The following is a 14,954-nucleotide window of genomic DNA, read 5'->3' as shown; positions in this document are numbered from 1 at the left end:
GGCCCTTTATCAAAAAATCTGTAAAGTAATTTTCGATTGCAAATTCAATTTTGCATAAAAAAATGAGGTCAAAAAAAATTTATGTAAGAAATTTCGATTTTTTCCAAAAATCACAAGTTTTTCAAAAAATCATAACTCGGCGGCAGATTTTTTGACCATGTTTCTCTATAGCTCAAAAGTTGCGGATTTTTGTCCCCTAAAACATATCAAAAAATCTCGAAAATCAAAAAATACGTATTTTGGGAATTTGAGTTTTTGTAAAAAAAAAGTTAATAAAAAAATCGGGAAATTTTTTTTTCCGTGTACCTATTTTTTTTCTAAATAGTCCTTAACAATACCTACAACTTTGTCGAAGACACCAAATTGATCAAAAAATTCCTTCAAAAGTTACAGATTTTCGAATATTTACGTACCATTTTTGTATGAACAGCTGCCAAATTTGTATGGAAATTTATATGGACAAACTAATGATGCAAAATGGCTTCTTTGGTCATAGGGAAGGCCCCCACAAAGTTTGAGCCAAATCAAAAAATACAAAAAATAAAAATGGTCAAAATCGGCCGGTTTTGTAGAGAATTGCTCAAATGGTGATCGAATCTTCGCCGTGACAGTAAACCATGTGCGATACTGCACGCCACAGCGCAGAAGTGCTTGAGATGCCATCTCTCGTGGGGGCTTTGAAACGGTCATTAAAAGATGGTCAAGACGGTGTGTGGTTATGGAGACGCTATTTTTAGCCGATGCCAACGCGGACGCACGCATCCGTCCGTCCGTTTCTAACACCCGGCGATTGATGCCGCAGAAGAATGCTGCGTTACTGGATTTGGAAAGTTGGGAGACCCGGTCGTGCAGCGCGCGCAGCCTCCATATCTAACGCGAGATGTAACCTAGATTGGATGCACCCAATAAGGCGGATTATGGGCTTTTTACGGTGGAATGCAACTAGGCGACGATCCGTGCGTTACAGCGTTTGGACTCAATCTCCGGTTGTGCAACTGAGCGCGCCACGTGGATCGGATTTCTGGTGGTGACCTACCTGGTGGGGAAACTCTTCGTATTGTTTGCCAAACCGTCAGAAAAGGGTGACGCAAAAGGTGTGACTTACCTGGAAAGTGAGATAAAAGAGAGAAAATTTAGCATGAAACAATTAAAGATTCCGACATAAACATTATGCGAGTACTAGCTTCCCGGAAATCGAAGATCCGTTGACAGCATCATAACTGTATTAATGCATCAACCCGACGACGGGTCATTAACGGGGCACCATAAAATGGGGAAGTGCCCTTTTAACGACCACCTACTAAATTTGCGAACCTTTCAGCACGATCTGCGCGACGCAATCAACGCGGGATAGCGAGAGTGGTTGCAATTATCAAAGCATTAATCAAAATCGTATTATTTGGCTTTTTTCGAAACAGAAGAGAGAGGTATTGTTATCGCTGAAAGTGTCATTATCACTGAATATTCGAATGAGCTGAAAAATTATTGAACACTTTAGTCAAGAAGGTTTGGATGAGCTACATATTTGTGCACATATATTACATAACATTTCAATAATTAATGCAAAATTTACTTGACACCTAGGACTACAAAATTTACTTGACTCGCATTACTACTTTACAAAAAAAATTGAGAAAAATATAGGCCATAGCTTCAACATCTCAATCATTTTTAAGTCATTATTTCGATTTTTTCGAATTTCGAAACAGTGCCCATCCTCGTCTATATCTGAAATAAATGTTTTCAAATAACTGTGAAAATGCCCTACATTTTCCTTTTTTTGTAGCTTTGTTGATCCGACCTTCGGTTGCTGGGATATAATCTTGCAAATACTTAAAATCAGGAAAAATACATTATTCCAAGCACAACAACATTGCTCTCTTCGTTCAATCGACACAATCTTGGAAACTAAAGAGCCAATGTTCAAAGTCAAAAATGAAACCGTTTTTAATTGTATTCCATTAAACAAAATATTTTCGTGATTTCAAAATCACGACTAATATTTCAAAAAAGCTTAAAATATGACTGAGCAATTTTAAAATGTTATTCGTGATTTTGGAATTCTGGAATCGTTTTTATTTCAAAGAGATCTTTTGTTAAAAATTCTAAGAGTGACTATTAATTTGATCATCAATGATAAAAAAAAAAACTTTTGTGAAATTTTCTGCTCATTTCTATAGATATAACTTAGAACTAAGAATAACCGTTTGAATGGGCCAAGAAATAATTGTTGACATGGTCAAATAGCTTTCTAAATCTCAAAATTATGTATGGGAAAGAGCGATAAATTTTACAATATTTTTTAACATTGAAAATCGAACCAATATTTTCCGATATACCGCGTATTGAAAATTAACACTGCGAAAAATTTTCAGTTTTACTGAAGTTGTTGAAAATTAAAAAAAAATATTTTGTAAAATTAAAACCAATATTTTTGATTTTCTCCAGAAATCATAGCTCATAGCTCAGGTACCGTTAACCGCAATGATTTTTTTGTTTACAATTTTACACAAAGTTTAAATTAGATTTTAAAATCTTTTTTTTTTCAAGATTTTAAGGCATCTTTAGTAGAACAAGTTTTTAAGCAAGTTAATTTTTTTTATTCATGGTAAAAAATAGTTATGCTTCTAATAACATTGATATTTTTAACAATAAAAAAAACAATCTCTGACGATTTTTTTTATCAATTTAGGATTTTTTAAAATTATTTTAATCTGTGATGTTTTTACATTTAATTTAGAGGTGGGCACAAAACCGCACTTTTTTAGGAGCCACTCATTTTTGTTCGCTCATTAAAAAGAGCCGCTCTTTTCAACGGCTCTTTCGCTCTTTTTTAAAAAAAATATATAAATTAAACTTTTATAAATTATTTGATAAACAAATTTAAACTGTAAACGGGAAGATGCCATAGGTATTGGTGGTCTCTATTAGGGCGTCCAATTTTCCCGGGTTTGAAATTTCCCGGGAAACGGGAAAAATATTTTTTGAATCCCGGGAATTCCCGGGATCCCGGGATTTTTTTGAAATTGTCAGAAAATCAATATTTTTGTGTTATTGTTGTTGTTTTTATGTTTAAAATCAAAGAATTAGCTCAATACTATCAGTTGGTGATAATCTACCATCAATCTCAAAAAGGACAGCAGTTTTTAGACAACTTAAAAGAAATATAAAATTGATTTTATGTTTGTTCTTTGTTTTGCTTTGGATTTTAAATGAAACATATCAAATAAATCATGTATCATCTCTTTTAAATATATTTTATTTATTTTTATATATTTGACATAACTTGAAAAAGCTTAATTTTTTTAAATTAAAAAAACTGCAGCGACACCAATTAAGTGATATCAGCTAATGTTAAATTTTAGATAAATTAAGAATTTCATGTTTCATTTAAAACTTATATTACAAATATTCTTTTAATCACTACTGCCAACTGGGGAAAATCAAGACAAAAGTCTGGTATAGGAGAAAAATCGAAACATTTTCAAAAAAAATGGCTTAAACAGCTGTATTACTTTGTTACCTTTGTACTGATTTTTCCCAGGCGGCGGTGTTTGATGAAAAATAGTTAAATATGATATTTAGAATAATTAATACCCAGCCTTTGAATAGAATATAAAATTAAATAGAAAATATTTAAAGCGCTGCGAAATTTTTGAATTTCTAAACTAAAATTTTAACAATTTCCATAATATGAAAATTATTGGTGATATATGTAGAGTACAAATTTTTAATGCTTTATAATAATTATCGATTATTAATTAATCAAACGTTCTACATTCTAATCAGAATATCCAAACCAAAATAAGTTTTTTCTCACTTTCGGGAATTCCCGGGATAAAACATGAAAAATCCCGGGATTCGGGAATTCCCGGTTTTGGAAAAATCCCGGGAATTTTGTCCCGGGAATTCCCGGGATGAACGCACTAGTCTCTATGTCAAGATTTCTACTCGAATCTTAACATTCGGCTAGTTGAATGGCATCCAAACTTAATTCTAGGATGCTGCAAAAATTGCTATTAATTTTTAAATTGCGTTTATTTTTGCAAGAATTGAACTAATGCTGATAGTTCATTTGGAGAAAATATTCTATGAACTCTTTGCTGCATTCTGATTTAATCGATAATGTCTATAAATGCTAAAGTTTAATCGGACAAAAGGATTTATTTTTTCCAAAATCTCTAAACTATTCAGTAGATTATTGGTAATGTTTTACAAATTATGCAATTTGAAATGTTTAAATTTGTATTCCGGTAATACTTTAATGTATAATTAGTTGTACAATGAAAAGTTTTTTTCACTTTGTTTCAAAAATCATTTATTTTGAAGATTAGTTTTTATAAGCATTGAAATATTTGAGATTGCATTTTCCATTCTCAAAAACAAATGAAATACTTTTTTTTTTTAATTCAATGAATAATACATTTATAACAAAGTTCTTTCAAAAGGCTGGAATAAAAAAAAGAACTGCGGTTCGTTTTTGGTGAGCCACGATTCGTTCGCTCTTTTCAGTGAACCGGCTCTTTGAGCGGCTCGTTTTTTTGCCCACCTCTAATTTTATTCAATTTTAAAAATGCTAAACAAACATTAAATTGTGATTTTTTTTTCAATTGAAACATACAAAGTAAACTCACTCCAAAATAATGTTATTTGGATTAAAATTTTTAAATTATGTTTTTTTAAGTTATAATGAATTTAATTTGCATACTTTTAGGATACATTTTGTAAGAAAAGTGATGACAGATAAAACCACCCCAGATAAAAAAAAAAATCTAGTTTTTTTTAAACCGCTACAGAAAAACCTTTTTTGATGAAAAAAACAAACATTGCCTCAGTAAAAATATGTTTCTGAACCAATCATATTTGAATTAACAGCAACAATATTCAGATGGCCAGTGAAAAAGATGTCTCTCTAAAACAAATAACAAAAATTCTAAAATAAAAAAATCAGCAAAAAAAATCATTCAATTCATTCTTTGGTTTTTAGCAAAACCATTACTGGTTTCAAACCATTTTGTGTTACTTTCTGCTTCAATATCCTGCCATTTAAAATTTAACTTTTTATAATCAAAACTCTTTCTTTATCAACTGTTAATGGTTCGTTTCATCTTAAAATTTTGCGTTAAAATTATAAAAACTCCTCTCTTTGTACTGCCAAATATTAGCCAAAAGCCACCAAGTCAAATCACAACCACATCAAACATCTCAAGAAAGACACACCCGTACTTTTACATGACCAAAATTGAAGTTTTTTTTTGTCCGATTCCGGTTACAACCCTTGCACAATTTTAACATTTTTAGTGGGCTTTAGAAACCATTTCGGCGCAAGTTCATCGCGAAACTGCAAAAAGGGCTGCACCATCGTTTGACCCGCGGGCGCGCTCAGAATGGCCCTCCTAATTTCAATTTATTCGTGCAAGAATTCCTGGAACCGCTGTTGAAGTGCATCTTCACCAATGTCCGACCCTCAAGTTATTATTAATTTTTCGTTTCGCAAAGCTCGAAAAAAAAAATTGGGAAACGAGTTATTTTTGTGTTCTGCTTCGTCTTCGATTCTCTTGTTCTGACAAGCCCCAAAAAGGAGTACACTTTTTCCTTGGGGGTAATATTTTTAGACACGGCCAGCGATTGAAATTTAAGACCCGGATTCAATGCTGCCGTGTCAAATTTATGCGCGCAGCTGGTTTTCGAAGGTTTGCGCAAAAAACGAAGAAGTTGGCCCTTCCTTGGCCTTGTAATTTTTAAACGGCCAGACGTTTCGTGTCTGGTTACATTTATCTTTTGGTCGTCGCACTGTTGCACTTATTTTTGGCACCGATTCGCAGCATCCCGCAGGGCTTCTTAGCGCGTCGATGACCTTAATAGCTGAACATCCACGACCACGACTAGTACGCGCGCGGTGGAATCGCTGCTTATAAATCACGATTATCACTTTCAATTAATTAGCGATGCAAATTTGGCACGAACCAATTTCCAGCGCACTTTTCTCCGGTGTAACTATTCATAAAATCCGTTGAAAACGACACACTCTTGTTGGTTGGTAACCTTTTCGTAACACACGTGTGCACGGGGACAAGAGTCCAGCAGCGATCCATAACTCATCTTTGGAAACTTTTCTTTTCTCTGGCCGGACTTGCTGTTGTTGCGATGTGGTTAATGGCTTTTCATTAGCAAGTCTTTTTCTGGCCTTAAACTTTGGTGTTCAGCGAGATCGGGGGACGCACTTTCGCGATGGAGCTTTCACTGAACGCTTTCATAAGGATTCATCAACTGTTGTAACCGGTAGCAGCAGGTGCATTTTATTAAAAATAAGTTTTTTTTTTATTTTATGATTTAATCGGCCTTTAGTAAAATCTAATTCAAATGATAATTGAATTTTAGTTTCTTTCAATCTTGCAGCGCTTTAGTGTAAATCCAGCAAATGAGCAGTTCTCCCAAGTTCTATGCCCAAAGAAGCCATTTTGCATTATTTGTCCATATAATTTTCCATACAAATTTGGCAGCGGTCCATATAAAAATGATGCATGAAAATTCAAAAATCTGTATCTTTTGAAGGAATTTTTTGATCGATTTGGTGTCTTCAGCAAAGTTGTGGGTATGGATACGGACTACACTGGAAAAAAATGATACACGGTAAAAAAATATCTCTGTTGGGCAAAAAATCTTTGCCGATTTATGATTTTTTATCAATACTGATTTTTTCAAAAAATCTAAATATTTCAAAAAATCGAAATATTTCAAAAAAGCAAAATATAGAGAATTTTCTCAGCTTTTCAAACAATTTTTTTTTCAAGAGTGGGCAAACATGCGCAAAAAAACCAAAAAATGACAAGCTGCGACTATTTTCAAAAAAAAAAAATTGATTTACTTTTTGATTGCAAATTTGATTTTACATCGAAAAATGAAGTTGAATTTCGATTTAAAAAAATCATTATTGATTCAAAAAATCATAACTCGGTCAAAGATTTCTTGCACAACCTGCAAATTTCTGAAAAATTGACATTTGATGTCTTATGAAAAAAACTTAAAAATAGTATTTTTTTGCAAATCAAGTTTGAGTGACAAAAAGTTAAATAAAAATCACCTTTTTTTTACCGTGCATCATGCTTCAAAAGATACAGATTTTTGAATTTTCATACATCATTTTTGTATGGACAGCTGCCAAATTTGTATGGAAAATTATATGGACAAACCAATGATGCAAAATGGCTTCTTTGGGCATACCGAAGGCACCAAAAAAGTTTCAGTCGGATTAAAAATTACAAAAATTAAAATTTTACAAAAAAGATCCTATTCGTAGAGAATTGCTCAAATGCAAAATGATGACATTTTCAGCACAAGTCGAGTCGGAATGTTAAAAAAATCGAGCTTTGCGATGGTATTAAAATTCAGTTTTCACCAATTCCTTATATTTTTGTTTGTTTTATTTTATCACCATACTATTCCCCGGACAATTTTACATAATGATCAATGTAGACCTCAAACTAAAATGAACTATTGGCAAGATACAGCGATTTTACTGAACAAAGTTTTTATATGTGAGAAACTTATTTCGGATTTGAATTCATAGGACAGAGTGCAGCGCAAAACCAAACTTTTTTTTCAGTCAAATCGCTGTATCTCGCCAATAGCTCATTTTAGTTTGAAAGTTTTCTAGAAAATCGTAAAAAAGAGGCCGGTGCCAAAAATACAGTTAAAAATTGTGTAAATTTAAAAGATTGAGTATTACCTCTTTTATGATGTAATTTTACATCAATTTGGTCTGAAAAAGTGACATTACATTAGAAAGGTGGTAAGATCACAAATTTTCAGATGTATAATTAAACTTTTTTTTTTTAATGTACTCCTTCCCAGATGTTACATTACCGTTTTTTATAAATACCTGTCTAGTTGTACAAAATGTAAGCCAATTCTTATCAACGGAACGTCCGCGTTTTATGGCCCATTGAAAGCTCATCTTCCAACAATCAAGATCTCGTGATTATGCAAATAAAGCAACCAATAAAACCGATACCACCCTCGAGAGCCCGTAGAAATTGATGGGAATTTTATTCTAATTTGGCATTTTCATAGCTATCTCCTAGAGGGGGGGCCACTCTGTAACTGGTTTCGGCTCGCAGTTGGTCACGAGACCAAATCTTCGTCGTAAAACTTTCGAATACAAATTGATATTGGGAAGAGGCTAGTGACACTTTTTGTCACGAGAAATTTCAAATTCGAACCTAGATGCACTCAATCTCGTCGGACTAAATGGATGCAGTCTGCAAGATGCAACCACGACGGACTCGATTATGCAATATCTCGATTAAACGTTGACCGCTAGGTCTGGATGCACTCTTCTTGGCCGGCTCGCGCTATGTAGCACACATAGTAGTTACGGTCTGTGCGGAGAAGATCCGCGCATTGTGCCGTAACACACTGGGCGGATTAGGGATGATCAAATCTGCCAGTAATGATAAGTTCTCGACACTCAAGAGAGCGATTCAAGGTGCTCCAACTAGCGATCTCTGGATACGATCCTGACCATCCCCACGCCCATGTTGTATAATTCATGGCTATTTTTATGCCTCGTTAATCGCGATGCCCATCTGATCGCTCGTCGCATCCACGGCAAGAACCCTGGCAATAACTCATATCGACGGGCCGCACCGCGTCCAATCAGAACAAATTTGTAGAACATACCCGCGGGGAGTCCCCCCCCCCACACTCCCCTTTCAAGATCGCACGACACGCAACTCTTGGCGACGATTATGCAAGAACCGGACCCGGCCAAGGCCAACGATCTGCAGTGGCCGCCGCCTAGAACAGCCTTGTTCTACACATGTTCCGCGGAGTCCACTTGAGTTCGCGTTGTTACATAAGAAGGCGTTTCCGCTGAACGCCTTGGCGTTCTTGTTGTTGTCGCCGTCCGGCGTCATCGGGGCCTTTGACCTTGAACAACCCCAGGGTTCAACCAACTCCAATTACATCCCCCGTTGCACGAGATATCTCCTCTGGGACGACGTTCTCGGGAGAGTTCATCGAGTAACGGTGCCACCACAGTACGCGTGGCGTCGAGTTATGTAAAGGCGACCTAAAACGGACGGTGTCGACTTGCTAAATAGAGAGAGTGCGCGCGAGATTTGTTGCAAATTTGTTTGCACTACTTTGTTGATCGTGCGCCAACTTGGTCAAGAGCTACCGCCTGGCAATAACAGTAATTAGTCGTTTTAGGGTAATTGGTTCAACGCGATCGAATTTGGAGTTTGCGGTATAAGGAGATGGCAGGTTTTAAATTTTTATTTTTAGCTCTGGTTATACTTACAATTTTTCGTTCAGGAACTCGCCGCGGGTAAACTCCGACAGCCGCCGCGTGCTCTTCTTGGGCTGCGGCTGCGACTTCCGTGGCATTACGAGCGGCGAAAGCTTACGGATGGGGCTCGCGCCGGAAGCTTTGTGCCAGCGCGGGTTTTTGGCGAACTTGGCCGGCGCGAGCATGTCCAGCGAGTTGGACTTGAAGATCGGCCCGGGCTGGGGTAGGCGGTCGGGTTTTGGCTCCTTGGTCGGCTGGTTCCGCGGTACTTCGGCGACTTCGTCGATCTTGGAGCAGAGCGTGCTGGAGTCGGTGGCGGACTTGCGGAGCCTCCCGATGCGGGAGTACAGGTCATCGTCTTGGGAGGGGCGAGGGGACTGGGCAGGGTGGACGGTGGTGCGACCTCGGTGGGAGGACTTCTGCTTGGAGGCAGCACTTTTGTACAGATCTTCGTCACTAGCGGCGATTTGTTTCAGGCGGGTGGCGCTACCGGTTGATAGCTTGGCGGATTCGGAGTGGTCCGTGTGCGTATGGCGTGGGCTGTACGAGAGGATGTTGGAGAATCGACGGGCCCGGGTTGGTTTCTTGGACGCATCTACCGGTTTGGGCGTCGTGTAGTCTGGGGATGGTGGGGTATGCTTCGGGGTGGTGTCTTCTGGTACGGTGGTGGCCGTAGCGTTGGACTCGTTGCGATTGTTTTCGTTGCCTTTGATGAACTCTTCTTCGGTTATCTTCTTCACCAGGAAGCGATTCCGGGTTTGCTGCTTGGGCGAATCGGCCTTCTTGTGGATGATGTCGTAGATCGTTGATAGGGTGTTTGCGTTGCTACTTGCGTTGGGTTCTGCCTCTTTGCTACTGCTACTGTTCAGGGATTGATCACTGGTACCGGATTCGAGAGCGTTGAACTGTTTACCCTGTAGTATGTCGTAGATGGTGCCCAGCTTGAGCGAGCTGTAGTGCGAGTTGACGCTGTGTTTTCGCTTGGCGAACTTTTCCGAGAGAGCTCGTTTGCGCAGAAAGACGTCTTCGGCGGCGTCCGACTTGCGGTGCAGGATTTCGTAGATCGTTCCGTACGTCATGTACTTGTCATACTTTTTGTACGCCTTACTGCCGTACGAGAGCAATTTGTCGTAAATTTTGTAGTTTTTGCGGTAAATCTCCTCCTTCGACGTCAACTCCCGCCCGGCCGACGCCGTCGAGTCCTTGCGCTCCGCGGACTTGCCCCGATTCCGGAGAATGTCGTAGATTGTGCTACTCTTAACGTGACCGCCGTCTTCGGCGGTCTTACTAACGCTATTGCTAATCACTGATGCTGGGACGGAAGCGGCGGCGGCAGGTTCCGCCGTCCCGTGCTGGTCAGCCTTATCGTTCATCTTCAGCTTCTTCAGGCTGAGACGGCGCGAGTTCTTGCGCTTCATTTTGAACAGCCCTCCGACGACGGTCGTCGAAGATTTGCCGTGCTGCTGCTTCTCCGCCTCGGCCTCGTCCTCCTCGGACGTGGGCTTTAAGTTACTAACGCTACTATCACAAATTTTGACTAAAGCTTTGAATTCTTCGTAAGACTTTCGTCGCGTTTTTATGCTAACGTTGCTGCTAACGCTACTGCTTCTAACGTTTGTGGCGCCGGGATCCTTCTCGTTCACCACGGACAGCCGGCTGCGGCACTCGGTTTGCTGTTGCTGCTGCTGCCGGAAGAGGGACTTGAACTCCTCGTACGATTTTCGGCGGTTTCGTGACTGCGTCACCAGACACTCCTTGATCTGCAGCTTGGACAGTTCGTTCAGACCGTCGTCGTATGGCGTCCTCGCGGGGGATTCTTCCGATTTTTTCGGACTTTCCCCTCGGTCAGCTCGTTCTGCGCGGGGACTCGAATGTACAGTTATTGGCTGCTGTTGCTGCAGTTGCTGGAGCTGTTGGAGCTGCTGGCGCTGCTGCTGATCGATAAAGCCCGAATCCATTGAACTCACGGTGCAGGTTGAATCGAAACTAGTTTTCCTACTGGAACTATTGTATGGCTGCTGTTGGGAGGGTGGTGCTGCGGCGGGCGCAGTCGATGATTGATTGATAATATCCGACGATCGCTTGATCATCTGCTGGCCGTCCAGGGCAATTTGCAGTGCCAGCGCGTCCGCGTCGATGTTCTGCCGCCGGAGGGCTTCGAGCCGCGTGCGCAGTTTCATCTTCTTGTTGACGGTGGCGTAGATCGGGATGTTTTCGGAGCTTTTTTTGACCACCTTGCCGCCCGCCGAGCGGTCACTTCGGATCGAAGCCTTGCGGATTACGTTCCGGCGGGCGTCCGGCTGCCGGCTCTTGCTGCCCTTGTGGTTGGCCAACCGTTTAAAGTACCGGTTGGAGATGTTGTACAGGGGATCACAGTAGAGGCGCGCCTTGGCCCGTCCATTAAGGAATCGAGACAACAGCTGCGATTTGTTGTTGAGCGAATTTAAACTACGACTACGATGACTGGGCGGATTGAAACAACTGGACGTGGGATCGTTCATACACTTGGCACAGCACAGAAACTCGTACAGGACCTCTCCACCGCCACCCTCCAGTCCACACAGATCTGGAGGTTTTCCCTCTTCCTGTTCGAGCTCGGTCAGGAACGCGTCCTCTCTGACGTCATCCTCGTCGGCGACCTTGCTACCCTCAGCGCTTCTATCGCCGTCTTCCCCACTACCATTGTTATGATCCGGGCAATTACTGCCTGGGGCACCGACCTCGGGCACGGCCGGCAGAATTGATTTATGATTGCCAACCTCCGCCGCCACCTCCCGGCCAGCTTTGCCCTCGATCACCATGGACCCGATGCTGAGGCCACAGTCCAGCAGGACAATGGCACCGTCGCTGGGCAGCAGCAAGCGGCCCTCGGACGCCGCACTGATGAGTTCCTTCATCGCCAGCACATGCTTCTCGGTGATGTTCCCCTGGAGCTGGATGCCCTGCAACGCGAACGGTTGCCGCTTCCCGGACGAGTTCGGATCGGTGCACCACACCACGGGCATCGTCGACGACATCGCTCAACCAACAGATTCTATCACGTACCGAGTCGACTCTAACGCACAGTCACATTGGGGACCAACTCTTACCAGGTAAGTTAAATAAATAATTTACTATCACACAAAACGATCAGCGCGCACCTTTCAATAGGCAATAAATTACACACACACGCACACACACTCACACTCTTTGCACTTTTTCTTCTTCTTCCTGATCTTCCGACGTCGTCGTCAAACTCTTCTCCTTCATCAACTTCTAATGGCAAGACGGGGGTGAAATCACAACACACAAAGGATTTTCAGGTTCGTCGCTTGTTTCGTGTAACCGCTACCGTTGAAATCTACCTAAACGTTGGGAAAGTCGGGGGGAGATTCGCTTTAGAACGACGATTTTTCGTAAAACGATCGTTCGCTGGGGCTGAAAACCGTGGCAAAAACACATCACAATGGGGGGAGCTTTTCGCAATATTTTTTTGTAACAGAACTTGAGTTTGCATGGCTTTGAATAATTACGACCAATGATAGGTGGAGCACACACACACACATGTTTGTGTGAGGAGGTTTTCGTTTAGATAATTTGACGTGACTAATGGGCGGTTTCGACAATGGGTGGGGGTGATGTCAGAATATCGCACACACAGAAAAAAAGCTTTGCAGAATTGTGGTCGGTTTGCGACCCGGATGACCATGGTTTTTTGGGGTAATTTGGTGTGCCTAATGGCTGTATGGTTCGGAACATGGCTGCACGCCATCAACTTTGTTGCAATTGGAGGATGTGCCTTTTTTGTTGATTTTTTTTTGCGTGCTCAATTTTATGTATAGAAATGTAGAACAAATTTGCACAATTAAAGCCACTTCCGATTGCGGAAATAGCATTGGCAGATTGGCAAAAAATGTTAATAATATGACTCACAGAAATTTTGTGTTGGTTTGCCATTGTGTACTGAATGTAAGCTAATTTTTGACATGAATTCATTTCACGAATTTCACTCAAACTAATTTAAAGTATCTTCCCAAATAAGTATTCATAACACAATCTTGTCTGAACCCAAGCCGGATGTTCAACTTAAGTTTCAAAATTTACTATTAGCTATCCCCACAAAGCGACTCACGTAACAAATTAGCTAATTACAGCGGAAGCAAACTGAAATGAGCAGCAAGTTAGGTGGTCATACAAACGAAGCGATGAAAAAAGGCACGAAGCTTTGAATCTGCTAAAATTAATCCGGAGAAAAAAGCCAAAATATGAACCCTTTAAATTCCTCATGGTCACAATTTTAAAATTTCTGTGGGACAATTTGTTTGATATGCACTGTTTCTATTCAAAGCAAAATAGATTGACTTTGAATGGTTGAAAAATATAAGGAATGAATATTACCTCTATCTGATGTAATTTTACATCATTTTTGCGGAATTCTTAAAATTTACACGTATAAGATATAAATGTACATGTTTTGCCAAAAAAACAAAATCAACACCTGGTAACATTCTTCGATGTAATATTCCCTTAGCTTATTTTACTGTGAAGGCTTCTGAAAACCCAATCTGATCGCATTCCGACACTTCATCAGGAAAAAATATTATCGCTTTTTGACGTAATTTTACGTCATTTTTTGCGAAATTTGTAAAATTACACGTCAAAGATGTAAATTTACATGTTTTGCCAAAACAACAAAATCAACAAATTTACGTAAATGTTTGAGGAATCTGTAAAATTACTCGTAAAAGATGTAAATTTACATTTTTGTTTGCCAAAACAACAAAATTAACATCTGGTAATATTCTTGGATGTAATATTGCCATAGCTTATTTTACTGTGAGGGCTTGCCAATAAAAAAACAATCTGATCGCAGTGCATTCCGCCACTTCTTCAGGAATAATTATTATGTCTTTTGATGTATTTTTACGTTATTTTTTGCGGATTTCATAAAATTACACGTAAATATGTAAATTTAATTTTTTTTCCAGAACATCAAAATCAACAATTTTACGTAATTTTTTGAGAAATTTGTAAAATTACACGTGAAAGATGTAAATTTACATTTTTTTTTGCCAAAGCAACAATATCAACATCTGGTAATATTCTTCGATGTAATATTACCATAACTTATTTTACTGTGAGGGCTTGCAAATAAAAAACCAATCTGATCGCATTCCGCCACTTCAGGAATAATTATCATGTCTTTTGATGTATTTCCACGTCATTTTTGCGAATTTCATAAAATTACACGTAAAAGATGTAAATTTCCATTTTTTTGCATAACTTCAAAATCAACAATTTTACATAAATTTTTGAGGAATTTGTAAAATTACACTTGAAAGATGTAAAATTTAAATTTTTTTTTGCCAAAACAGCACAATGTAATATTACCATGGTTTAGTTATTTTACTGCGCAGTTTGGCAAAAAAAACCCCTTGGATTCATGAAGGTCAAACATTTTTTCCACAATAAAAAAAACAAGCTGATCGCATCGCCAAAGGCGTCAATTGATTGACGAGCGCAAAAAAAAAAATGATGTTGGCAAATTTTCTCCACCACTTCTTGAATCTCTGCGCCAAAATGATGCCCCCCTTTTCTTGGCGGGGTCAGGCCGCAGCAAATTTGCCAAAACCGCGAGAAGAAGGTTCGTCGCCAGGGCGCGCGCGCTCGTCGATGTCTTTTG

General features: G+C 39.6%; 1 protein-coding gene across 1 annotated transcript in view; it reads right to left on the bottom strand.

The window, feature by feature from the left end:
• Positions 1-14,954, bottom strand: part of LOC120418886 (uncharacterized) — a 115,097-nt gene that overhangs the window by 76,967 nt on the left and 23,176 nt on the right. The window contains exon 2 of the mRNA XM_039581419.2: positions 9,305-12,636. Coding sequence (XP_039437353.1) covers positions 9,305-12,309 — 3,005 coding nt within the window. The 5' untranslated portion in view covers positions 12,310-12,636. The remainder of the gene's footprint in view (positions 1-9,304; positions 12,637-14,954) is intronic.

Source organism: Culex pipiens, chromosome 3 (genome assembly GCF_016801865.2).
Source record: "Culex pipiens pallens isolate TS chromosome 3, TS_CPP_V2, whole genome shotgun sequence".
Lineage (NCBI taxonomy): Eukaryota > Metazoa > Arthropoda > Insecta > Diptera > Culicidae > Culex > Culex pipiens.
This window is presented reverse-complemented; position numbering and strand designations above follow the sequence as displayed.